Source organism: Triturus cristatus, chromosome 12 (genome assembly GCF_964204655.1).
Source record: "Triturus cristatus chromosome 12, aTriCri1.1, whole genome shotgun sequence".
Taxonomy (NCBI): Eukaryota; Metazoa; Chordata; class Amphibia; order Caudata; family Salamandridae; genus Triturus; species Triturus cristatus.
This window is the reverse complement of record NC_140595.1, coordinates 112,296,303-112,324,215: the sequence shown is the minus strand read 5'-3', so window position 1 is coordinate 112,324,215 and position 27,913 is coordinate 112,296,303. Positions and strand designations below refer to the sequence as shown.

The 27,913-nt window shown below is 46.9% G+C and overlaps 1 protein-coding gene across 5 annotated transcripts in view; it reads right to left on the bottom strand.

Moving 5' to 3' along the window:
* Nucleotides 1-27,913, bottom strand: part of DENND4B (DENN domain containing 4B) — a 246,040-nt gene that overhangs the window by 49,315 nt on the left and 168,812 nt on the right. For all 5 annotated transcript variants that reach the window (XM_085638871.1, XM_085638875.1, XM_085638874.1 and 2 more), the window contains exons 19-21: nt 25,483-25,668; nt 22,458-22,933; nt 9,584-9,700 (exon numbers count right to left, since the gene is read on the bottom strand). In XM_085638871.1, coding sequence (XP_085494997.1) covers nt 9,584-9,700; nt 22,458-22,933; nt 25,483-25,668 — 779 coding nt within the window. The remainder of the gene's footprint in view (nt 1-9,583; nt 9,701-22,457; nt 22,934-25,482; nt 25,669-27,913) is intronic.

Below are 27,913 nucleotides of genomic sequence, written 5' to 3'. Positions count from 1 at the left end.
AATTGGAAAAAAGGAAAGGAGTGAGGGAGATAAGACGCAAGAGAAATACCCAAAATTCTTAAGACAAAACAAGGCGCAACAAGCGATAATAAGAATCTGACATATGGTCAAAGTCCGTCATCCGGGGATGAGCAGGGAAAGGGTCCGTTGGCTGGTTGTGTTGCTTGTAGCAACCCTGCCCACCCCCCACCTTCAAAACTTTAAAGGAAGGATACAGCATAATGGCCAGGTTCAGTCACTCAGCAGACACCTTTGCCAGGACTCCCGGCATGACCGCAAGAGCGGCCAATTGTTCCTGCTTGACCTCTGTGGGGTCCAGACGCTGGGTGCGGCGTCGACGTCTGCTGTTGCCATTGCGGTCTGCCATCGCTGGGCCCGGTGTCCGAGCGCTCCCCTTCATCTGTGTCCTCTGGGAGGGTGATCCCCAGTAGTTTGCTCGCTTCAGACAGGGAGCGAAGTTTGTACAATTTGCCATTGAGTCGGAAGACCAGGCGGAACGGGTGGCTCCAGGAGTAGGTGATATTGAGTTGATGGAGGGCCTCGGTGATGGGCCGAAAGTTCTTACGTTTCTGGAGCGTAATGGTGGCTAGATCCTGGTAAAGAGTGGGTGTCTGGTCTGCCGGAACAAACGGGCTTTACGTAGGATTTTTTTCTTGGTGTGGAAGTCCTGGACACAGACCAGGATGTCAGCTGGTGGGGCCCACCCTGTGTGCACGGTCTAGTTTCAGTTCACCGTCCAGTGGGTTGGCCAGGATATGATTAAAGAGCTCTTGTACATAGGTGAAAATATCACCGGCTTCCTCGTTGGTACCCACCCCTCGGATCCTAATGTTGTGGCGGCGGGAGCGATTCTCGAGGCCCTCCAGATGGGACTGCACATCAACCTGTTGCTCATGTCTCCGGATCACCTCTTGCTGCATGGCCGCCGGCTCTGTATCTTGGGCATCGCCTCTGTCTTCCAGTGTTGCCACCCTCTCCCCTATGTCGTCCACATCTTTGCGGATGTCTTTGATCTGTGCTGTGAGATCTCGCTTTACGGTTTGACGATCGTCGAGCAGGGCAGCGAATAGGGATTCCAAAAAGGCTTGTGTCACTGGTGCTTCCATGGAGGCTGCCACCTGCGCTGTTGAGCTCGGCTGCTCCGTGTTCCTGTGTCCCCCTCCTTGAGCTTTAGCAAATAAGTCCTTGAGCGATTTCTCCCTGGTTCCTACCCCTGGTAGATGTCATGCTCGGCAGCTCCGCAGCACTGGTTCCAGCAGCCAGGGGGCGGTCTAGGGTGAAGGCACAGCAACCCAGCGTCTGTTACCTCAGCAAGTCCACACTAGTACCTAGGGGTCTAGTCTGGGAGCGTCAACAGGGAATCGCACCCAACGTGGAGGGACACAGCCAGAAATGGTCAGTCGGACCGGTTGTGGAAGTTAGGGCGGCTGTGCTGTCGGAGCCCAGGCAGGGCCATGGCACGCTCAGGTAAAGTTCCGAGTGAGGTCAGGGAATGAGGCCCGTGGGTACTCAGCTATACGTCGCCACTCCCGGGAGGGTGGCAGATCAATGTGGTAGGGAGATTTAGGACAGGGCTGTACTCGCTGTACTGTGCTGTGCTTGTTGTACTCGCCCCCAAGAGCCCAGCGATGAGATGCAAGACGGCACCTCTAGTGCCAGGAGGGTCAGTGCATCGTAGGGCCGGGTGGCAATGGTCCCAATCTGCTGCATCTCCCGTATCCCTCTCCAGCGGACTATCCCCCACGAGCCACGACTAAGCACGTAGTTAGAGGCCTGAAGCCACAGGATGAGTGCCTTGTGGCGCAGTGCCTTTTGGGTGCAACCAGGAGGGCTCAAATAAGCAGGGTCACAGTAGAAGAAAGGGCGGCAGCATCAGCAAGGCTCGCCGCAGATATTGCCAGTAAAGTTATACAGAGCCGGAGGCCGATTCTCCTCCCGAGAGCCCCCCGCACCACACCAGTCCCAGGCGCCCCGTGAAGGGTCGTGTTGCGTTCCGGAGCCCGTACAGTGGCGCCCAATTTGTGGCCGTCTGTGAGCGTCTTCACCCCCTGGCCGGCAGATACCATGGGTTAATGGTGTCTGCGTATTGGGGCCGGAGGACTCAGCGTCGGAGGTGGAAAGCAAGGACCACAGCGAGGGGCCTAGGAGTCAGGGGGGCCCATTGCGCAGCATAGAGGAGATCGGGCGCGTCCAGCCGGCCCCGGGTAGGCAGAAGCACAGCAGAATGCAAGCCTGGTGGTCCGACTCACCGCCGCCACCTCCTCGGGGATCCTGCGTGGCTGAAGGCCGAAATGCCTCCCGGTATCTCGACTACCGGCCTCAGTGCACTCGTTCAGGGTCGACGGTCTCCCCGGGTCCCGCGGCCCAGCCTGCTCCAGTGCTCGAGTTCTGGTCACCGGCTTCCCTCGTCTCTGTCCGTCAATCCAGCACCGCGGGAGTCACCCCCCCCCCCCCCGGGTTGATGCTGCGGGTGAGCGACGTTATCTGCTCCCGCTGATTCAGGGCCCCGGCTTCGCCGTCCGGCATTTCGATCTGCTTTCCGGCGCCCAGATCAAGCTCGGGCCGGCAGCCACGAGCACCGCTACAGGGAACGGGAAAGCACTTCTGCAGGTGAGAGCGGGAGCCTGGGTGTCGTGGGAAGCGGGCCGTCTATCTTCCGTGCTGAATAGGCCCGGAGGCCGGTGTAGTATGGTGGTGGGTGGAGGAGAGAAGACAAAGCACGTCTTAGCTCTCCGCCATCTTGGCCACGCCCCATCGAAGAACTGATTTTAATGGGTAATTTTCACTGTGTAAGGAACTATAGTATTGACTCCACCAATCGCAGTTCTACCCCTCGTAAACCTAGAACTAGGGCATCTCTCAATGATCTGACTAAGCTATATGGGATCTGCAACGCTTGACGGACTCCAACAGAGCCTGGCTATACATATTATTCTTTTCCGAACAAGCACTATTCAAGGACAGATATGGTCTTTACTAATTGCACCCTGCTGGGTAATATGGAAATTACTGTGTGTTCAAAGGTAGTCTCAGATCATAATCCAAATTATTTTCATTTTTCACCCGGTGTGAATTGGGACAAACCTAATAGTTCTAGGTTTACCTTTCATAGAGGATCCGCCTCGCTAGGATTAGCGTACAGATGTTATAAGAGGAGCTTCTATCTCACCTGTGCGGCACTTCCGCATGCACCGATATTACCACTTTTGGGGACATCGAGAGGGAGAGTGGGTACTTCTGAGGAGGCCCTCACACACCGGCGCACGGCCGACGTGGACACTCTGGGCGACCTCTATAGGGACGGTGCACTATTAATGTTCGAGGCTCTGGTAGACGACACGGGCTTACCTGTAGGGCAATTCTTACTGCACACCTCCCCAACAAGAGCTTTATCGGCTTTTTGGGGCGATCTAACGACTGAGCCTCCAATGCATCTATTAATACAGTATTTACACATTATGGGGGCGGGATCACATATAGTACATTGGCTGGTGACGGCCCTACTCACGCACACATTGAAACCGATGATGCCCCTCTGTGCCCGCTGGGAAGCGGATCGCGGTCAACCCTTGACCCACAGGGAATGGGACACCATCCTGGCCAGTCCTACTTATATACCGAGAAGCTCTAAATTCAAATTAATACAAACTTACATTTTACACAGGGCGTACCTCTCCCCCGACAAAATTAACAGATACTTCAGTGTTACCACTACGAAGTGCCCACGCTGTCGGCCGCTTGATGCGGACCTACTACATATGTTATGGTCTTGTGTTTCTCTCCAAAGCTACTGGCGCGAAGTCACCACATCCCTGGCGCTCTGCACTGACACATCCCTGCCGTCCACATGGGAGGTTTGTATACTGGGGGATTATGTAAGGACCAAAAAAAACAAAGTCACATCACGGTTTAGAGACTTAGGGTTGATAGTTTCAAAGCACTTAATTACAAAACGGTGGAAGCATGCAGACCCCCCTGAAACGATTAGCTGAAAAAGATCTGTCACGATCTGGGCACAGGCAGAGAGTACAGCACTGCACAGGGAGGAAACCGCAGGGCTACGCAAATTTTCCAATTGCGCAATACTGGGACACTATACTCTCAGCCTTCAATAACGAGGGAAATGGGGAAGACGACGATACCCGCCCGATTGACACATAACATGTATGCTGGTGGTCACGGGGGATACGATATCAATAGACAGGAATTACCAACTATTAGGAGCCACTACATAGATGGAACCTGACGTAGAGGACCCCTCACGCCTTCCTGCCTGACTATCCATCGACACAACACTGCCCCTCAGCATTCCTCTGAGCCTAAGCCCCACACTGGCGAACCACCCCACTGCGAAGATTGGGATACACCGTCCCACACACAGTCCAACGGCAGCCCCTTTTAGCATGTTGTTAGTAGACGTTAATTAGATAGTATATGTCTTATTGGCACATTTCCATTTACTCTCTTCCTTTTTTTTGTGAAGCCCCTCTGTTGGGGTACTGAAGCAACTGAGCATTGATTACCACTACGTCTACTGAAGGCGTATACGCTGTGTATTATCGCATTGTTTACGATAGATCATGCTAATGTAGAGTTAGTGATTTAAATTGTGAACTAGCAACAATGGCGCAGCAGTGTGGGCAGGCAATCAGTGATACATGGTTTACTGCTTGTTGATGCTACATGTGAGCACTATGACACATTATGATTATGCTCTTGTAATGTACAGTGTTGGTTTGCATAGTGATCTAATGAGGTTGTTATATGCGGATTTACATGTTGCTCTTGATCATTCTGTACTGACATGTAAAGTGTAAGAAGAAAAATTAAGAAAAGACCAATAAAGATATATATATTTTTTAAATAGAGGATCCGCCTTGCCAGCAATAATATGGGACACTATGAACACATATGTTTGCGGTATAACAATGCAATATGTGGCTAAGTAAACTAGAGCCATCTCCAAAGAATCTTATTCTTTACGTCAAACCGTTCACCAGCTTGAAATATTACAAGCCCTTAAAATTACTTAAGGAGCGACGGATGAGCGAAAAGTATTCTTCCAACTTTTAGAAATGTGATCCTGTGTTGGACGCAGATTGAAGGAGCAGGTAGCTGCTAGATTTGTTAAATACAGGAAGTTGCAATACGAATATGGTGAAAGAGTTGGTTGAGTTTTAGCACATGAAATTACAGAACCACGAACCAAGGGTAAAATCCAGGCAATTAGGGGTACAGATGGTAAGGTCTATACAAATACCACACTTATTTTGGAACAATTCTCTCTCTTTCACAGAGAGCTGTACAGCCAGTAGCAAACGTTCAATCAGGATGAGTGCTTGGAATAAATTCAGCAGTGTCACTTACCCCATTTTACGGAGGAGCAGGCATTTGATTTACAGACAGAAATTTTGAGGCTGGTAACTGAAGTTGCACTAATAGCCCTATCCTCGGGCAAGGCGGCCGGAGAGGATTCTCTACCTATTTAGTTTTATAAGACATTTAAAGAGCTACCGAGTGTGGAATTTCCTATGATTACTCAATGTATCCAGGCAATGGGGGCTATCCAAGAAAGCTGGAACACTACTAATATTGTTATCTTTTTAAAAAAGGGACAAACCCAAGATCTGGGATCATACAGGCACATCTCATTGATCAATACAGATGCAAAATGGTTCGCCAAAATTTTGGACTGCCATCTTGCTCAAGTAATCTCAGTCTTAGTATCCGCACAGCAACATGGATTTGTCCCAGGTAGAGATACTACAGCGCATACCAACACGGCAATCGCAGCATTTGATGTTGCTGGAAACTGCAATACAAATATGGACATGATTCTACTCGATGCAGAGAAGGCGTTTGACCGTGTTGCTTGGGGGGCCTAGGGGTCATTCTGTCCGCCTTTGGTTTAAGGGAATATTTTATCGAATTGATTCAGGCACTATACAAGACCCCATGTGCTCGGGTTGCACACGCTGGGAGCTACTCAGATCCCTTTCAGATCTACCGCGGGACACGACAGGGATGCCCACTTTCTCCCCTGCTCTTTGCTCTTTATATAGGGTCTTATCTACACTCTCTCCTCAGGAATACAGGAATTCAACCTCTAGTCCTTGGTGCTCAACAACTCAAAATGAACGTGTATGCCAATAATGTGGCAATATTTCCTCTAATCGAGCAACAGTAATCAATCAGCTCACCCTTGAAAAAACATATTTTGGGGAGATTTTCAGGCTATAAGCTGAATTTATCTAAAACTTAGGCTCTTTTAAATTTTACTCCAGATTCTCCAACTCCAGGGGTTACTACCTCAGTGGCCTATTTAGGCGTTAGGCTGTGCCCTGAGGTTTTTAATAGTGTTAAACTAAACTACAAAACGTTGCTATCTACAATAATCCTTAAATTAAAATCATGGAATGAGCTATCACTTACCATTCTTGGATGAGGCAATATTAAAATTAATATTCTTCTCAAATTCTTTGTTTAGGGCAATACCGTTGAGGGTCCCGGATTCTTTTTTAGACGTCTGGAAGACGCCATTGGAAGTTTTATCTGGGTTGGCAGGCAGACAAGGCGTCCTAGTCAATTTTCTTAAACTTCTCTATAAGAAAGGAGGGCTCTCACTCCGAGATTTTAAGCTTTATTTCTGGGCTGCGCAGTTTTCTGACCTTAGGTGAGTAGATGTTAGGCTTTTTTTTTTTTTTTTTTTAAATCGGATAGGGGACCCCAACTACCACAAAAGGGTATGCTTTAAGATACAAAAAGATATTATCTGTATGTGAAAGGGGATTTGTAAGAAATATTCTGTTGGGTTTATCAATAAAGCTACCCCCATATAGGACAATCCTGCTTTTCTCCTCATTTTACAGGATCCAACCAGTAGGGTTGGGCACACTGCGGCAGAACAAAATGCCAAGTATTCGATTTGATTGGCTTTCGATCTTTTTTTTATCTACAAGATGCCTTCGATCTCCCTAGTCATTTTTACTTTAAATATCTGCAATTGAGGGACTATATGCGGAAGGACCGCGAATATGCAAAAGACATTGATAGTTCAGAGCTTTGTTCATACTATTTTAAGCAGGTATTAAACCTACTATAAGTATGATGTATTAGGCGTTTTCACAGCTTGCTGTTGAAGACACCCTGCTATTAGCAGCAAAATGGAGCAGGCTTCTTTCGTTTGAGGTTTTGGTTGGAGAGATCCAGACGGCCTAAGATTTAATGGATAGCTCCATACATTCAGTTCATTTTAAACTGCAACAGTGGTGCAAGCTGTGTCTTTTAAATTATTCCCCAGACGTAATTTCAAAATTGTGAGAAACTGCCTCTACAGCTAGAACAAAATGCCCTAAGTGCAATCTTTTTGCTGCAGACGTCTTGTATATGTTCATGCATTGCCCTGGTCTATAAACATTTTAGGAAGGGGTGATGAAGTTTATGTTGTTAAGTATGGGTTTCCCAGTACATTTATCTGGTAAAGAAAGAATGATGGGTGTTAATTATGATCACAATGAGTGTATTCAGAAATTAATAATAGTTATGCTGCTATCTGCCCAGCTTTGCGTTGCTGGGGCATGGGGTCTCAGGGAGCTCCCCTAACGATATGGAATGGTGTACCCTTATCTATCAGATATACGAATTGGAGCTCACTATGGCGAAAGCCAGGGGAACCTCCTCGCTGCTAAAGGTTACGTTTAGGAAACATTTTCGGTGGGATTTTATCAATGTCGATCATGATTAATTATATATTGAAATGTATTATGAATCCCAAAAAATTCATTGTGTTTTATGTGTGTGAAATCCGTTAAACATAATCTTAGCCAAAGTATAAATCAACTATAATTATTTTTATTTGGGTTGTTCTTTTTTTGAAGTTCACCTTGTATGAATGGTTTATATATATCTGTCTTATACTATAATCTGAGAAAATAAAAATAATATTTAAAAAAAAGAATGCACATTCAATGATCTTGCTGATGAGTGGTATGTGAGTTAAGGCCAGGTTCTGACAAGGTCATCAGGGTCTAAAAGGAAGATGGCTTGAGGGAGAAAGGCGTTGCCAATCGTATTTAGGGGAAGAACACATCCTCAGAAAGAGTTTTTATGAAAGAAGAGGATAAGTTATTGTCATAAGAAGTTGTTATAAAGGAGCAGAGTAAGTCAGCAAGATCTGTAAGAGGTAGGGTTTGAAGGTTGACCTTTGCAGAATTCTACGGGAAGTGGTGGACATAAGAAAAGGAGAGTAATTGGTGTTGTCTATCTACTGTTGGATCTTCTGCATTTTCGTTTTTTTTTTACTAAAGAGGTTGATGGCATTGTAGTTTTCGATGAAGTGAGAAATAGGTCTGGCAGGAGTTGAAGCAGTGCTTGATTGTCTTCAAAAATATTCTGCTTCTATTGGTGACTTCACTAATGGAAAAGCATTATCAAACTTCCAGGTTGTGGGGTTTCAAATTTCTATTTGTGAAATGTTAGGAAACCGTTATAGAATACCGCCTGGCCATTTTCTAATCGTATATTTGATGTGCTGGTAGTACGCAGCCAGGTAATTGATAGTAACGTTTTACACTATAATCCATCAAGAGCTGTGAGGCTTCAATACTATTAACATAGAAATCAAATGACAAAAACTCCTCCGATAATTCAGCAAGGATTTCTTAACAACTGTAGTATGCAAACTCTGTACTGGCAATCCAGAGTGGTGTCAGAAATTACATTCATCAAAGAGAGAGACAGTCAAGTAAAGCTCTATGAAAACAGTGATCAGGCCATTGACGAGAGCATGACTAACGTGTTCTTGAAAACGTAGTAATCACTTCAAAACTCACTTTCTTTGTGCCTCTCTGAATGAACTCAAAATATTCCGATTTCATTGCAATAATTCAGGGTTCTCCAAAGTCGGTCATGGAGGGCCAGATCCATGCCAGATTTCTAAAACAACTACATTAATCTAAATGGGGATATGCTAAAAATCTGGCATGGAGCTGGGACCTGGACCGACTTTGGAGAGTCTTGCAATAATTGGTAGTATATTTCTTTTCAAACATTTTAAGAATCTGAAACAAGAACTCTTGACTCGATCACACTCTGCTGAAGTTACATTTTTAGCAAATTACTATTATTGTCAGATATGGCATGATACAGCTTATGGTTATATAAAGCCGTAACTCGACAAAATTTGCCATCTTAGCAGCTAGGTCGCATCCCAGCTAGGAAATTAAATGCTTTTGACAATTCTGACCCCTTAACTGGCTGAAGAACATGGAGAAGTGAAAGGCTCCAAATGAGCATGAAAAAGGCCATTTTGGATTTTAAAAACATGCCTTGAATGCGATCAACGATTTACCATCAATTATGTAATTAATCAAGTAACCAAGATGCCTTGCCCAAACCACAGGATAATAAAAGAGAAGAAACATGCTTAGGCAAATATGCAAGACAGAAGGAGTGATAGTAGGAGATATAGAAGAGATTGGAATAATGGTGAAAGAAAGTCAAGCAAGACCAGTAATAAATATGAGAAATGAAAGAGGGCTGGATGAACCAGGACAGGTGGATTGGTGTATATTTTGGTACTCACCTCCACGGAGGGGGTCTCCTCACTGCTCTCTGTTAGGCGATCTGCTGATCTGTGGAAGTTGTAGCTGCAGACAGAGGTGTCAGACAGGTCATACTCACTGCCCAGAGACACAGAACTCTGAAATGGAGAAGTTAAAGTAAGAACTGTGAATGAGGAGATCTTAGTCAATTCATCATTTTCTGTGTAGAAAGGAACTTTCTCAATCTCCCTACTAGTCCCTTTTTACCAAACTGCTCATCTTTGGTGTTATTTTCCATAGGTACTGAGCATTATGGGTTATGAAACATGCAGTAACCCTATTCAGGAAATTTCTGCATTTTGCATTAGGAAGAATCGCAGCTACTGGTATATCCTGCACAATACCCAAAGATAGTGTATACTGCACCACCCCACAGGGCACAACCTATTCTGGGCAAATTTTGCATTATTTCCCAGGGCATTATGGTCACGGTCAAATTAATCCCTGAGGTGGAGAACAGGACCCAGAGGCTGCTGCTTCAGCATGTTCAGGTGCACAATCCCCACCTCATGTCTAGTCCGCAGTAGAGGGAAGAAGCCAAAACCTGAGCTTTGTGAGCACTGAGCATCTGATCCTTTGTTAGGCTTTACCAGGGCATGCCACCCCTACCATATCACCAAACCTCAACTCCAGAGGGCAATCTTCATGGATGGCCTTCCACTGCGGGGCAGGCACCCCTAACTGTATAAGCAGGGCCAAGCAATGAGTAGTGGTAATATTGGTCAGTAGGGTTAAATTTTACTTCAGTGAGCTAGGCAAGCACCGGTTTGCTCTGGAAGCTCACTGTTTTTCTGCATCTGTCAGAACAGGATTTTGTTAATTCACCATCACACCTTTTTAACTCTCACTCCTGCTCCCGGGTGGACTGACTGGCTTCTTTTCCTCTATGTCAAGTGAGTGAGACGAGGGGACTGAGAACAGACCAAGTGATTGAGCATGGGGGGAAAAAGAGTCTTAGAAATCGGGCGAACTAGGTAATCTGTGTACATTTTTAAAGCTCTAAATGCCTTTTGCTGAGAATCTGTTTCTAGATTTCCTTTCAGTCACCTCCAAATACACCAAACGATCTTGACCCTTGGTCTGGGACAGTGATCCAGGATTTCAAACTGATCCGGTGCATTGGCAGAACCATCATGACCATCACACAGCCTGGTTATAGTGCAGAGGATGCACCAGGCACAACAACTGTGTGCATCACCTTAATAAACATTTTAAAAGGAGTCTTTCATTTGAAACAGTACTCCTCTATTATTGTGACACACCTGGATAATGGCAACAACAGTGATTAACGAATTAATTGGAAGCTACTTTTTGCCAGCAACAAAAAAAAAACTTCAATAATTAGCAAGTTGCCACATCAAGAAAACATGGAAGTTATCTCTAGGAGGAAATAACCAGCCATTCCAATACTTTACAAGTAACAACAGTTTAGGTTTCACAAGCTGGACAGAGCGCTTTAATTGACAACTAAGACTTTAAATCTTGTGTGATTTGATTAAAATGATAAAGATAGTTTTTCCCCACCTCACTCTCAACAAAGGATTTGTCAGAATCTACTTGAAAACAAGTGAATTTTGTCACTAGACTGGAACTTCAGTGTGGCAATCTGTTCGACAGAGAGTTCTACTTTCAGGCGAGGCTTGAAGCTCTTTACTGTCCACGATTATTGTGGCCAAGAAAATTAAAGTTTTCATTCACCACATGTTCTAAGAGGTCGCTGCTTTGGAGGGTGGCCTCTCTTGTAGTTGGATCTCCGAGTACCACCATCATAGTCCCTACTTGTGTATGGTCTTCAGTTTCCCAATTGGGCAGTTTAACTGTCCTTTTGCTTCAATTTTCAAGTCCTATTCATTTGACAAAGTTTGGTGAAAGGATTGTATGCACATTTTCTAGGTCTCCTAGTTCCACATATGTGATATCCCTAAAGTCCTCCATTTCCCTGCACTGTTCGCACATTTCATAACTACACCACCCTGCCCACTCATATCGACCCAACTGCTGGTGCTGTGACTCAGTGGCTGGGCTAGTTAGAGGCCATTTTAAGGTTTATTAAAATAAGATGTTATCCCTGGAGTAAGGCAAAGCAAGAAGTAGAACTTAGAATTTGGAGGTTTACTGATTATTGTTCAGTGTTTCCCACCTAGAATAGTTGAATCCATCAGCCCACAAGAGCGGCAGCATTGGAAAACAGTTTCAAACAATCACCAGCCAAAAAAACGAAGAGAAGGTGCAAGGGGGTGGGTACACTCTGAACTAAGAAAATTTGCAAGGCTGAAAGGTAAGCAAAAATACAATGCAAGGGAGCAGAAGCATCATAGGGGTTCCTGTTGTCTTATCCACGGATAGTCTCTTCCTTATTGCCAAGTGAACAAACCAGTCTTTCTGTAGTGGCCAGTCTGCAACCACCATAGTCAGATCTTTTGGCCCTCAAGTACCTAAAACCCTCGCAAACCCATAAGGAGTGGACGGAGGGGTCGTAGATTTCCAATGATTGATTGGATAGCTTAGTCACTTCAACTCAAGCTTTAATTAGCGCCAGTATGAACATTTCTTCTGAAGAGCTTACTTCTAAATCCTCTCTGGTCTGTACAGCATCACATTTCTCTCAATGTAGTACACAGCAATCACGCATAGATCTGCCTTGATTGGCTAGTTCTGACTCCTTGTATTGGCATCCTGCTAGGTATTTCCATTCACTGGTTAGGCTTGAAACTTAAATGCAACATACTGCCTCATTAATTCAGATGATGATTTATGTTATCATTGCAAGGTCAAGTTCCCCACCCCAAATTTATATGCAACATTTCTTTTCCATGTCGTTTTCTAAAGAAAACCACAATGCACCTGGCTGGAATCAGTACAGGCTAACTCCACCCAACTACCACCCAACAATAATTTAGTCTTGTAACTTTGGACAATCTGCAGAATCCAAACCATTGCTATTATTTCCATAAATGGTATCCAGCTTTTTTAGGCAGTTTTAAATAGCGCATATCTGGTCATGGGGCACCACAGAGCTTTGCATGAGCAAAGGATTACATTACACATTTTTTGGGCACTGAAAGTTAAGTGATTTAACCAGAATCATAAAATATTGAGATGAGGCCAGGACTCAAACCTGGCTCCGCAGTTCCAAAGTTGACAACTCGGGCGTTAGGCCACATCCACTCCCATTGGCTCTCCAAGCTAGAGAGGCAGCTGAAGTGGTGGAAAATGGTCTTTATTGGATAATCATGTCATAGGGGAAACAAAGGCGACCGGGTTGACCTACACAAAAATGTAGACAAACCTGACCCTTCTGTCATGAAACTCTGCTGATGGACAAGCAATTGCCGATGTTGGCTTTTGCCAAATCCTAAGAGCCAATCGGAGTCTACATATGCTGCAACTCGGTTTTGCTTGTCCCTTTTATCTCTCCTCAGTCTCTGTTCTACTGCATTTCCTTAACCTTATTTAGACCCTGCATGATGCTTTATAGACCTCGTTACTTTTAGGTACATATGATTTAAGTTAAAAGTTTTAGTAGCTTGCTTGAAGATGAAGTCACCAGTATAAGTGATTTTTCTTTGGCTTCCTCTTCAAACTCATCAGCAATTCAATTTTATTACTATTATAACATGTTCCAAAGAGGAACATAATTACAGAGAATCATTAATTAGCATGAAAGCTAAAAGTTTACTTCCACATTTTATCAATCCTCATTCAGTGTGATTATGCTCTTTTACTTTCCTGCAAAAGCACAGATGTTCTGAATGGAATAAAACTTGAACCTAGACCACCCGATCAGTAACTTCCAGTTTTACTTGGTGGCCTGGTTATTGGGGTTTCCATCAAGGGCATCCAGTGAACTGATCAGAACTCTACACTCTTTAAACAGCTCTGTGGCATCTTTGCTGGAAATGCTTGGATGTTTAATTATGAGACTTAAGCTTTGAGGTTGCTGAGTCAGCCATCTTGTTGGGGTAGCGAGGCGTTACCCTGCCACAACTCCACTGAGTCCACACAAGCATGCCCCCCCCCCTGCTAGATTTGCTTTTGTGAAAAAAGTTGTGCAATTAATTAGTTTGCCTTTGGGTTTTATTTCCAGTCTCCCAAGGGTCCTCTCTCACCCTTTTCCAACATATTATATGCCTGCATTTTCCAACACACAAGTTACTACTTGTGTAACGATATATCTGTAAGAGACATTAGTTAGTGATAGATTCCTTACCTTAGAATAACCCCAGGCGTCAGACTGGATCAGGAAAGTTTTGCTAGCAGTACCCCTGAGCGTCAGTAGGTGGCGTCGTGCGGCTCCGCGTCCGTCGCTGGCGTCGTATGCGCCGAGATGACATCACGGAGACTACTTAGGCACCACCCATGCGCGCGGACGTCAGTTCTGTACACGACTTTCCTCACCAGGAACACAGAGCCATGCAAGAAACTGACCACTGGTGCCAAGAAACTAGGGCCCTGAAAGGGATGACCTTAACCCTACAAATCAGTTCGCAGAACGGGGAGGATGGGTGGGGCGGTAAGGAGTCTATCACTAACTAATGTCTCTTACAGATATATCGTTACACAAGTAGTAACTTGTGCATCTGAAAGAGACACGTTAGCAATACCAACCCGGTGGTGGGTCTGCGAATAGATTACACCAGAAAATCACGGAGAACAGAACGCCCAAAGAAGCCGTCTCTCCGGACTTCACTGTCAAGGCAGTAATGCTTGGTAAGCGTGTGCAGCGAAGCCCACGTAGCTGGCTGACAAATATCCTGCAAGGGAACGCCGCGTCCCAAGGCAGTAGTGGCCGCCGTCGCCCTGGTAGAATGGGCACGCAGCCCCACAGGAGGCTTCTATTTAGCCAGCAAGTAACACGCTTTGATGCACAGAACGACCCACCGAGAGATGGTCCGTTTGTGCATGGCCTGACCTTTTTTGGCGCCCACATAGCCAACAAAGAGCTGGTCATCCACCCGGAACTGTTGTGTGCGCTTCAGATAGAACGAAAGCGCACGTTTTAAGTCCAGACAGTGAAGCCTCTCTTTCTCTCTTGAAGGAGGCGGAAAGAAGGTGGGTAAAGTGATGGTCTGCCCGATGTGGAAGGGCGTGAAAACTTTTGCAAGAAAGAAGGACGGGTCCTCAAAACCACCTTGTCCGGATGAACAGAAAGGAAAGGAGGTTTAGAAGAAAAAGCCTGGAGCTCACTCACTCTTCTGGCAGAGGTGATAGCTACCAGGAAAGCCGTCTTTAGAGTGAGAAGACGTAAAGGACAGTTATGAAGGGGCTCAAAAGGTACGCACATCAGAAAGGTCAAAACAAGATTCAAGTCCCATTGAGGCATAATGAAAGGCATGGGAGGAAATGTGTGTGCAATGCCCTTCAGGTAACGGTTAACAACCGGGGACTTAAAGAGATAAGGCTGATCTGGAAGCCTTAGAAAAGCGGAGATGGCTGAAAGATAACCCTTGATAGGGCCCAGAGCAGAGCCGTGCCGGGCAAAGGATAGCAGTAACAGAAGAACCTTAGAAAGAGGGGCAGAAAGGGGATCCACAGACTTCGCTGTGCATCATGCCACAAACTTGTTCCACCGGCAGGCGTATACCGTCTTACTGGAGGGACGCCTGGCTGCCAGAATGACATCACAGACTTCGGGTGGGAGATCGAAAGTTGCAACTGTCGCCGCTCAATCTCCATGCATGGAGGTGGAGGCTGGACAGGTTCGGGTGGAGGACCGTCCCCTGCTGCTGCGACAGAAGATCCTCCCGAAGCGGCAGTCGAATCGGGGGAGCGATCGCCATGCTGAGTAGCTCGAGATACCAGTATCTTCTTGCCCAATCCGGAGCCACAAGTATGACTTGGGCCCAGTCATGCCAAATCTTCTTCAGCACTCTGGGCAGAAGTGGTATAGGCGGAAAGGCGTACAACAGACCGCAACTCCACTCACGACGAAAAGCGTCACCGAGCGAGTGCCGCCTTGGTAATTCCAAAGTGCAGAACTGAGGACATTGCGTGTTCTCTTCGGTGGCGAATAGATCTAACCAAGGCTCTCCCCACTGCAGAAAGAGACCTTGCGCCACGTCTGAGTGCAGACACCATTTGTGATCCATCAAGCACTGGCGGCTGAGTTCGTCCGCCCTGGCGTTCAGAGAACTTGCCAGGTGTTGAACCACCAAGGTAATGCCTTGATGTTCCAGCCATGTCCAGAGGCGCAAAGCCTCCTGACATAGGGTCCATGACCCCACCCCGCCCTGTTTGTTGCAATGCCACATGGCAGTGGTGTTGTCCGTAAACACCTGCACTACACTCCCCCGGACAGAGGGAAGGAATGCCTTCAGTGCAAGACGGATCGCCCAAAGTTCCAAAAGGTTGATATGGAGCCGGGACTCCGCCGGAGACCAGAGTCCTCTGATCTCTCCCTCTCCCAAGTAGGCCACTTGGGAGAGGGAGAGATCAGAGGACGCATCGGTCACCACTGTGTGCTCCGGTTGGGGAAGGGAGAGGGATCTGCCATGGACCCAATCGCGATTCGTGAGCCACCACTGCAATTGACGTGCAGTGCCCTCCGAGTTCTGGACATGATCGGACAGGTTGCCCTGATGCTGTGCCCACTGGAACTTCAGTCCCACTGCAGAGCCCGCATATGCCACCTGGCATGTTGCACCAGTAGGTTGCACCAGTAGGATGCAGGAGGCCATCAGGCCCAGGAGCCGGAGGGTCAATCTGACTGAAACCCGGGATAGAGGCTGAAAGATCGGAATCAGAGCCTGAATATCCCGGACTCGCTGTTCGGGAGGATAAACCTGAAACTGCGTTGAATCCAGAACCGCTTCGATGAAGGGGAGCTTCTGAGAGGGACTCAGGTGCGACTTTGGCACGTTGATGGAGAACCCCAGCAAATGCAGGAGGTCGGCCGTAGTCTGGAGGGGGGGCGACGACTGCCTGGGGCGAGCCCGCCTTCAACAACCAGTCGTCGAGGTAGGGGAAGACTGACACCCCTGACCTGCGCAGATGAGCTACGACCACTGCCATCAGTTTGGTGAACACCCGAGGGGCACTGGTAAGGCCGAAGGGGAGCACGACAAATTGAAAATGCTCGTGGCATACCGTGAACCGCAGGTAACGCCGGTGGGCCGGCAGGACGGGGATGTGAAAATATGCGTCCTGCAAGTCCAACGCTACCATCCAGTCTCCAGGGTCGAGGGCAGCCAAGACCTGAGCCAGAGTCAACATCTTGAACTTCTCCTTCTGGAGGAAGCGATTGACGTACCTGAGGTCCAAGATGGGGCGCAGGCCCCCTTTGTCCTTCTTGGGGACCAGAAAGTATTGGGAATAACAACCACGTCCTACTTCTGGCCCAGGAACGTGTCAATGGCCCCCTTGGCCAAGAGGGCCGTGACTTCCTGCTGGAGAGTTGCCAAGTGTTCCCTCGACATGTGGTGGGATGGAGGTGGCATGGCTGGAGGGGTGGACTGAAAGGGAAGAGAGCAACCCTTGCGGATGATCTGCAACACCCACTCGTCCAATGTGACAGCGTGCCAGTGGGGGAGGTGATGGCAGATCCTGCCACCCACTGGCATGGGGTGCTCCACAAAGCTCAGATTAGGAAGGTTTGGAGGTAGAAGCAGCGGGGGCGGAGGTGGACTGATCCCCATGCTGATTGCAAGACCCGCCCCTGCGGAGGCCGCGCTGCAGCTGGGTCTGTACAGGCTTGCTGAAGGAACGCACCTGTGCGCCCCTGCCGTTGCCACGAAAGGAACGAAAACCAGAAGTGGCTAGGCTTTTCGTGGAAAGACCTAAGGACCTGGCCGTGGCTCGCGATTCCTTAAAACACTCCAGCGCACTGTCAGCCTTATTGCCAAACAGGCGAGTGCCATCAAAGGGCATGTCCATGAGTGAGCTATGGATATCTGGCGAGAACCCGGTAGATGTCAACCAGGCGTGGCGGCAAAGCACCACAGTCGTAGAAATCGCTCTACCTAGTGATAGATTCCTGTCCAAACCACACCGAATGGAGAACTTAGCCACATCCTTACCCTCGGCAACAGCTCGGGCCAGCACAGCTTGGGTATTTTCAGGACACTGAGGCAACACCTGTGCAACTGTATCCCACACCGTGTGGGAATAGCGGCCCAATAGGCATAAAGTGTTCACCAACCGCAGCCCCAAGCTGGCCGAAGAGAACAACCGCTTACCAAACTGCTCCAGCTTCTTAGAGTCCTTATTCGGCGGAGCCGTGGGAAAGGCACTCTGTGACGTCGAGGCTTGGATGACCGGCTCTCAGGCGTAGGATGAGTGGTCAGAAAAGTGGGGCCACAAGGTGCCGGGCGATGACGCCTGGCGACATTTTTATCCACAGGGGCCACTTAGGCTGGCCGCGACCAAGTGCCTAGCAAGACGTCAGTGAGGGCGTTGTTAAATGGTAGCAGGGACTCCGACCAAGTGGACGCCGCGTGGAGCACTTCAGTGAGGAGATTAGTTTTGAGGGCCACCTTCGGAAGTTCAAGGTTGGGAACCTCAGCTGCCCGACGGAGCACAATCGTGTAGGAGGCGCCCTCCTCCATGGTAGGCAGGGGAGAGGCAAACCCCGGGTCAGAGGAGACGTCGAGGTCGCCGGCATCCTCCAAGTCGTCCGCCCAGTCCTGCTCGGAGTCACACTGATGGGCAAGAGGGTCCTCGGACCCCTCCCATTCGTTCTCCACCTCCGCTGCATGTGGTACAGACCGCGGCGGCAGGGCAGGAGCCGGAGGAGGAACAAACGGTATCGGGAACGGCATCGGGAATGGCGCCGGCCGGGGCCAAGCCGGCACCGTGTCCCAATGCGGATCTCAGGTAGGAACAAAATGGTCCTGGAACCTGGGCAAGGGCGGGACAAATGGCACCCACTGCGGCGCCAGAGGTGGAGCCGAGGGTGGTGCTGGGGCCGGAGCCAGAAGCGATGGACCTTATGGCACTGTGGCCGGAGCCAACAGCGCAGGATTCTGTGGTGCCGAAGCTGGATCTGCCGGCGGCGCCCCAACAGGATCCTGACACGGGACTGCAGGGCCAGAGTGCACGCCGGCGGGAGCTCGAGGCCCAAAAAGGCGGTCCATGGTAGCAAGAAATTCTTGCACCTGTGCGGGAGTCGCCGACGGACCTGGGTAAGGTGGGTAGGCCGTGGGACTCTCGGGCTCTGAAGGAGCCGCGGGGGTAGAACCCCTGTCCCTCTCGTCCACATCCGGAGATCGACAGGGGGACATCAGAGAGCGACAATGCTTCTTCGACTTCTTCTTGTGTTGTCTCTTACCCGAATCCGAGGTTGAAGACTTGGAGCCCGAGGAGCGACGACTGTGGCCCGCGAGCATTCCCTGGAACGGCCCCTGGACCGGGAACGGCACTGGGACGAGTGCCGGACCTCCAGCTGCTTCCAGTGCCGCTCCCTCAGGGCCTTCGGGGCCATGGCCCAACAGTTCAGACAGGACCGGGAGTCGTGGTCGGTCTCCAGGCAGTAGAGGCAGACATCATGGGGGTCCGCCACCGACATATTGCGACGGCAGGCCCCACAAGACTTAAATCCAGGCATCCCTATGTGCACCAAGGAAACCAAAATTGTACAGGAGACAAAAGACTCAAAAAGGGTAGTCAAAAAGTGACTAAGGTACGCACTCTAACCGGATCTGCGCTTTCTGGCGCGGAAAAAGAAAGAACTGACGTCAGCACACAGGAGTGGCACCTAAGTAGTCTCCGTGCCGTCATCTCGACGCATTCGACGCATACGACGCCAGCGACGGACGCGGATCCGCACGATACCACCTACTGATGCGCAGGGGTACTGCTAGCAAAACTTTCCGGATCCAATCTGACGCCTGGGGATATTCGGTAAAGAATCTATCACTAACGTGTCTCTTTCAGATATATGCCTGCAGCTGCTACACATCTACAGAAATCTCCTCACATATTTGAGGGGATCCTCTTCTCAAAGGTTGAGTGACTGGTTCACACTCACTAATACTCAGGTTTGGCAAACGCAACCCAGCTGCTGTTGCTCATCTGAAAGATAAGCCTCACTTCCAGGCTTTACTTCTATTGTACCTCAGATCTCTGACACTGTGTCTGAAAGTACAGCTTGCCAACTGGTTTCTACATTGCACAGGAGCAGAATCTGCAGCAATGCAAAACACTAGGCGGAGTAGTAAACCTGGCAGTACACAGCCACCATGCTCGTCAATGAGTGAGACTTCTACTCCATATCGCAGGACAAGCTCCCAATCAGGCTCGGACTGGAAAGGCGGGCATTCAGGCATCCGGTTTTAAGGGCCTCTGTAAGCAGGCCCAAGAGACTAACTTTCTTCCCCCACTCCCTGCCAGACCCCTTTAATGTGGGGCCAGCATCACAGAGTACTCCCCTGACATGCTGTGAACGGAGGCGGAGGTCCAGGTGTTGCTTCAGTCTTTGTGGCATTCTCACCTCGGCGCACTTCCTCGCGTGCCCTGCCAGAAGTGTTATTTCCCCCCCCCCCCACCCCCCCCCCCCCCGCCGGATCACTGGGGGTGTATGCAGGAGCCTCGCAGTGGGGCAGTTGATATTCTGCCATTCTCACCTAAACATTCCCATCTCCTCCCTTGAGCAGCAGCAGCATGCTCTTTGACACCTCCCTTGCCAGCTAAATACCCTAAGACTATAATGGGCTGGGAGGGAGTAAGAGAAGTGGTCTCCGTAGCATCCAGGTTTTGTCACCTCAGCCCCAGAGTCTTTCAGGCCTTATTGAGGGAGAGGAGAGGGTTGCATATAATTGAATGTAGGCCTATGGTCAGAGCTGCAGACGTTGAAACTAGGTTTGAGTCCCAGCATCAGCTCAACATCCTGCGATTCTCACTTAATCTCCATACTGAAAATGAATTTGATCTTGTGTAATGTAACCAGTGCTCACGTCTCCAAGGACTTGGGGCCGAGTTCATGCTATACAAAACTCTAACAAAAAGTAACCAGCCAGATTCTAGTGAGACTAACCAGATGGTGATCCATGAAAGTGATGATCAGGGAATGTGGGACACATTTTTGCGAGTGCCCGGGTCTAATTGTGATCCCAATCTGACCCAATTCCCGGCATCTAATGCACTGAGGCTCTGGATAACTCCACTACAATTAAGAGTCTGGCCATGTTGGGGAGCTCGGGTGATACTACAGAGAAAAGATGCCTTCTCTGGGACTGCTCGTCTCTGCCCTCTTGGCACAATCAGGACCATTCCTGTCCACAGGTGTAACAGGTTAAATGCCTTTGACATTCCTTGCTGGAGGCCCAGTAGGCACTCCAAGCACCCCGGCATCCCCCCCCCCCCCAGGCAACACTGTCGTATTTTGTGGTAGGTCAGAACGGTGTGGTAGAAAATAAATGTACCTGTTCTACTGCCCAAACACCATGCAGTGTCCCTCCACATAATCATCATAAAATGTCCCCATGCACAACACCCTGAAATGAACTGAGGAGATGCACCAATGGTGGCCCTGTGCCTGTTGCCAGAGACTGTAATTCCAACTTGTCTTTCTTTTGTGATATATGCTAAAGTCACCACCACAGACAAAGAAAAAGAAGATTTACAGAGAATTTTAAGGAAAGAGTCAAGCCTTCTTGCCATGACACGTGTATCTGCAACCTTTCACTGTTTCCAAAGCATCATTTACATTATTATTTTGACAAGTTTTTTCATTTTCTAATGACCTCTACGAAGGCTTAAATGTGCTTCTTCAGTTTGGCTAGAACTTCACTCAGCACATCAGCACAATGAAGGTCTGGACATTTGAGACATTCCATTGTTTTATATCTTTTAACTATTTGTAAGAGAAAAGGCAATGCTTCTCCACAAGAACTACTACTGCCCCTTCAATAACCCCTTAGCTTAGTCAGATATGTACACATGTTCATGTTTTTTCCAGACTTTGTTATCTGTCCTAAAATCGGTTGCTTAAACAATTGGATTATTTTGCTAAGACACGTTTGACTAATTTGTGTAAAAGTACCCCCAACCAGAATTCATATTTTTGTGCCCTCGGTCACTCAGTCTCAGAATCCCCGAGTTGAGTACAGTTTATCAATTTACAATATTATAAAGAAAATGTGAAATCTTGTGACTTTACTGTGTTGGATTTACTTGCTGCCCTAGTAAATGTGCTCTGTTTCAAGCATTTGCTCTGCTTCATACTCAGTTTAAGTTCTGTGTACAAAATCTACAAATGGGTAACAAGAAGTCAAATATTCATTAAGATAAGGAGAATAACCCAAACTTCTAGGATGCTCTAAACTAATTAATTTCAATCACCTTACAGACAGTTGAGTACTGATCACCACTGAATACATCTCAGTGATGGTTCTGTATTGGACACCGCATTTGCAAGGTAGGTCTGAAGTGGTTGAGTTGTAACATCTCTAAGATGGTAGAGTCCATTGTTCCCCCCACAGCACCTCAGATGAGGCTAAGTCTTCCACCTCTTATTCTAGTTTGAAAATGTGCCTGGAATTCTGAAGGATCGGAGCCTAGATCCTAATTCGTTGTACCACTGATGTAGTGGTTGCCCGATCTCAACATTTGAGATGGCCAAACAAGCCCCTTTCTTAATTGGGCCCTTAAGGCGGAACATCTTTATCTCCAACCTGTGACCGTGGTGTCAATCTTGCCCCACACAGTGCCATCTGTAGATGACCATTGATGTTTGAAACTTTTGCATTGCTACTTTTGTGCCTATTTCATACCTTAAAGAATAGTAAAGCTATCCTGTGTCTCTCTGTAGCTCAGAGGCCAATGAAGACCAATCCCCCTTCCCATGTACCTCAAACAAGTGAAATTGCCACCACCCTGTAACTCCCAGATGGGTGAACCAGTCATTTTTCCTCTCTGTACCTCGGACGCTGTAGATTCTGGCCGCTCCCGTGTCCTCAATAAGTTGTCCATCTGGCTTTTTATGGAGTGCTGCTGCCGCTGTTCTGAAGACCGACGCAAGACTTTCCCATCCTTTATTCCTCCTGTCTGTTCGGCATTGGCTGACTGTCGGCGAGTTGAGCGACTTTTCGTTGGTGTCAGTAGTTGCTGAAGCTTGCCTGCCAGGCTAGTCCGAAGGGGGCCCAACTTCCTGCTGTTTCGATCCCCCCGCTTTGAGCCACGCCCGCTGGAAGAGTCTAACCCATCAACTGAGCTCTCAGTCAAATGCAGCTCAGAGCTGTCAGAGGTGAAGCGGTCACTATGTGTCTCATCGGTGAAGAAACTGACATTAGAAATACTTCCACCCTCTGAGTCCGCAAGTGTTGCATCCGTGATCTGACACAGATTGGGTTGTTCTGCTGAGTTGTCTACCTTTGTCTTCTCTGTAATTTTCAGCACTAGTCACAAAAAAAAACAAAGAAAGATGAGACATCGGGATCTCAGTAAAGGGTTAATTCATTTACGCTCACTGCTTTGATTTACAATAAATCACTATGGTGATGCACCTGGGCATATGTAGAATGAACCAGATATACACAATAAGAGTATCTTACATGTCAGTTGTTTTTATAGAACTACTTCCACCATAGGGTTGCTGAAAACTACTAAGGGGAACAGAAGATGGAAAGAGAACACCTGCAAGATAATGTGGAAAACCAAAGTGCAGAGGGAATGCTTGGCAGAGAAAAGCAATTAAAACAAAGGTAGACTCATCAATAAAAGAAGAGTTTACAAGTAAGCCTAGGGACACTAAGTTCCTGCTTCATTTCCCTCCATCCAAGACCCCACCATCACATTCAAAGAAGGACTATCTGCACTTTATCTCTTTCTAGCCCGAAAAGCATGTTGTGGCATGTGCATGAATGATAAAGGTAGTGAGATGGGCACCAGCACCTTTTTGATTTCCCTCAGACTAGAATTATGTGAGAATTGCCATTTGGGGTTTTGATCAAAAGCACTTTCTCTGATGCCAAAGCACAGACCCAACACCTCTGTGTACCAGGGGCAAGCCAGCGCATCTTTCCCTAACCTTGTCCAGGTGCCATCCATCTTATTTACAATGGCGCTAGGCGTGGTAGGTCTGGAGCTAGACAAAACAGGAGACAGGCGTTTGGAAAGAATACCAAAAGCTGATCGGGCAAGGGCCAGATCCTCAAGTTTGAGCTAGGACATAGTCAAAAGATGTGCATTTCTCAGTCGCAAAATCTTCTGTACCTTACAACCTGGATAGGAAAGCATGGGACAGGAGTTCAAAGGAACACAAATTACTTTATAAAACAATCCATTTCCAGATTTTATAATCTGTTCCCAATTTTCCTAACTCAGGACGGCTTCTGTGCTAATTTTCACTGTGATTTAAATGACCACTTTTTACTATTTTTGAGCACATGCTGTGGCTAGATATTAGTGATTCACTGTCTATTGTAGATGTTGCAAGGGACGTAACTTTATCCAACCTTCCTACTGTACACCTTGGCGGTTTTGTTCAACTACTTTTACAAAGAGTAAACTAAGAATGCGTAGCGCTTCAGTTTTGCCTTATTTGTGATGAGGCTCTGGCCACTGCGATGCCAGTGAACACGATTACAAATATCCTTGTTCTCTGATCACTACAGACTAGTAAAATTAAGACATTACAGCTTAGTGAAATCAGAGGGTAGGCCAGCTCCATTCACGAGAGGTGAAATGGCAGCAGAAAATAGTGACATAGCTAGACTAGGGCGTATTACCTGGAAGCACAGGAGAAGGGGAAATTGTGGTCTCAATTAAAAATTAAAACATGCTGAATTTTTAGAGAGAATGAGACTTAAAAAGGCCAGGCACTAATACATTAGCCTCACAGTTTTGCATCAAGACAGTCTTAAAGACTGGTATTCCCTGCTCCACTTGCACTTAGGATTTGCATCTGGCCTCATGCGTAATTGGAAAAGAGGTTGCCTTTTCATTGATATGCTTCTGTGAACTGATTTTTCCTTTCTACTTCCTGTTATTCCTAAAAGCAGAAAAAGTCTGACCAGACAACTGATGAGAGACATTACCAGTACCTGAAAGAGATACTGGAGAGCCCCATTGCCAGGTGGTCAGTCAATCTTTTTGGAGAACCTAAAACAAATGCCTTTTTCAATATTAGATTGGGGAGAATTGACACAGGCAATAGCTTATGCAGAACAAGTAAATCTATACTTTTTTTTTATGTGATCAGACAATTTTATTTCCAAGTGAAAGTTATTTCTTTGCTTTCCTTCACACAAATATCTGCAATCTGAAGAATAACGACTTATTACTTTGCCAAAATAGGTAGCTCATTTGTACCCTAACATATGGGATTTACCAGTAGTTAAGATTTACAAAAACAAAAACAAAACAAGATGATCGCATTGGATTAATAAAGTGGGAAATACGGTTTGAAGTAGGCATCTGTGAATTAGAGCTTTTGTTAAGAATAACAAACAGGACACCCACCAATCTTATCCTAGTGTCAGGCAGTGATGGGACCCCTTGTTTGGTGTCAGTGGAAGACTAATTTTGATACTGTGACATTGCTAGGCTCCTGAGGTTTTCATTGACCTGGAATAATGAGGTTAATCTGAGAAGCCAAAGGTGAGCGGTCACTGGCGCTACATACTTCAACGAGTCAGCACTACTCTGAACCTGAATAGGATTCGCCATTTTCTAAAAGTGTTCTTTTCCAACGGCAAAAGAAAGGTAATTTATTCTCAGAGCCAGTGAGCTTGGAAGTAACCAACCTCCAGTCCACATCCTGTGCATACACACAAGTGTTCTCGATCTGTGCAGTTGTCAGGCCATACAAGTGCTACCAGTCTGTACCAGTGTCCGTCAAGCCGGGTACTCTTCATCCCTGCCAGTATCCCGTTGTGCTGTTCCAGGTAACCGGACAGACCAGATGAGAATATAATGGTACAACTCTCCCCCTTAACATACTTACTTGGAGGAACCCAAGAATCCAGACTATTTTGCTCACTACTTCTACTACAACTCAAGCTCCGACTTTTCACAAGCTTTCCAGCCAGGTCCTCCGTGCGTTCCCGCATACTCCTGCCCGCCCAGGTTCTCTGACGGCACAGACCGAGAGTGGGTGGTGTCTCAGGCCTAGGCCTTTCAGTGAAGGTATCTGAAAAAAAAAAGGAATGAAAACACACATGCATGAAATTTTACTTATCTGTAACTACACCTCACCAACGTCTATATCTTTCATGGATTCACACGCTTTTAAAACATTTCACATTTCGAGGATGGGAATCTTCAGGACAATATGATCATAGCAATACATAAAGTGAATGGGCCCCGAACAACAGTTGAAGGCGCTCGTCAGAATCCTAAATTGTTCAGAATGAATCCCTCAACCTTATTGGACAACCTGATTCGGGAGGCTCGTAAATGAACCACAAAATCATAACCATGGAAATTTGCAGTTACAGGCAAGGATAAATTTCTTCTCAGACTGTAAGCCTTTTGTAGAGTCACTTGTGTTTGAAAACGAACAACAAGTAGTGCTCCAAGGAACGTTGACACAGCAAAGGAAGAAATTCCTTAGAACATGTATGTGTCTTCTCCAGCATCAGAGGCCACATAGTAACATCTCAGAATGTGCGAGATGTCCTCCATGTTGCGGTCAGGCTGTTTTCTCAAAGTGGTGTACTGTCATGTACAACTGATTTTTTTCAACTCTCCGGGAGGAATTAACTATGATTTTGCAAGACAGAGTCAGCTTAACTTTATGTTTATAAGACTTTGAGTGGGGGCGGCCTGGCCTTCATTTCCCCCTTGACTCCTATTGTGTTGGTGTAACTTTATGTTAAGACAGTTCTACGCATGACACTTACTGTCCATCAACAGATTGCTTGGACAACGGATATCTTTGGCTGAAGAAAAAGATGCATTGCAAAACTGATCAAAACTAGTCTGCTTTACATGTAGTTCTACATACGTTTTTCTTTGGCCAATGATTAAGTATTCAGGAACAGCAGTGAAATGCCTTCTTAATGTGAAAGCATGAGGAAACCTTTGAAAAGCGTATGTTTATGCTCGTAACCGGTCTGTCTCTAAGACCATCTTGAGAATGTTTCTCCTGAACAAAAGGAAGATTCTTAAGCATTTGCATTACGGAAGCCGTAACTACTTGCAATGTTGAGTTCTATGGCCTGGGTAATACCCTAAAGATTCAATGGGAGATATCACATTCCTAGATACAATCATGTTCACCCCCTTTTTAGACAGCAGCAGAAGTCTTGTTAAGTCCTCAAGCAATGGTCATTTAAGCATACAAAATACCTTTCTACAGCAGATAACTGCTAAAAGATCAACCCAGGAGGAAAACATTGGTAACTCTGCTTTTGCCATGTCTAGACTATATGGCTGTAACTAGCAAATAAAAGCATGAAAAAGTACTATGCAACACATGCAAATGTCTTATTTTTGTAAAAAGTTGTTTACATATCTTTAGTTTTCAAAAATGTAGTGCTGGCCTCAAACTCCTTTGAAGCAATGACTTAAGGGGACCGTCTCCATTGACACTTAGGCTAACACATCCATTTCCTTTCTCAGAGTTGTGTTGGTGGGTAGTGGAAATGTTTTACTGTTAAGTATGAATTGTTTGTGGCTATTCAAGAAAGAAATGAGTACACCGTTTTCAGTATTTAGATCACCAGTCACCTATAAATTGGACTATTTCTCATTCCATAGAGTAGCGAAGGTACAGAGGGACATGCAAATGCTTGTCAATCTTGCTTGGTGAAACACAGTTGGAGTTTTCCGTCCTTCTAGTATTTCTAATAATTACCTTGATGTTAACTATGTCATGTTTGGGGCTGGATGAGGATATGGATGATTGGTACTACTGATAGTGGACATTGATGGATTCTGAAGTACTTGCTGGAAGGGCACACAAAACTGTACAGGTTTTGTGATTGTGGTCAGTCATGGCCGTAGATACTTCACTATCCATTGTATAGCTCTCAATTCCTCCTTCAGCATGATTTCCTAATGTATTAACTGCACACAGAAAAATGTAGGACAGTCTACTAGATTTCGTTTTTAAATCTACTGGCCTTAAGCCACCAACACCTCCTCAACAAAACTCCAATGGACATAGGTCGGAGAGTGTCTCTGGCAACAATCACAGACATCCAATGGATCAATTTGCTGACAATTTCCTCTCCACAGGGATAACCATCACATCTCGCTGAAATGTTTTTAGGGCACAAATGTATGTAGGTCCTCATCGTCCACTGCACTGGGGGGCTTCTCACCTGGTCTAGAGAACAGGGGACGCAGCAGCAGGCAGAACCGGGCAGCTTACGGGACCCTGACGTTGCTTGTTCCCCTCGCCGCCACCCTCCATTACTGGCCGCAGCAGA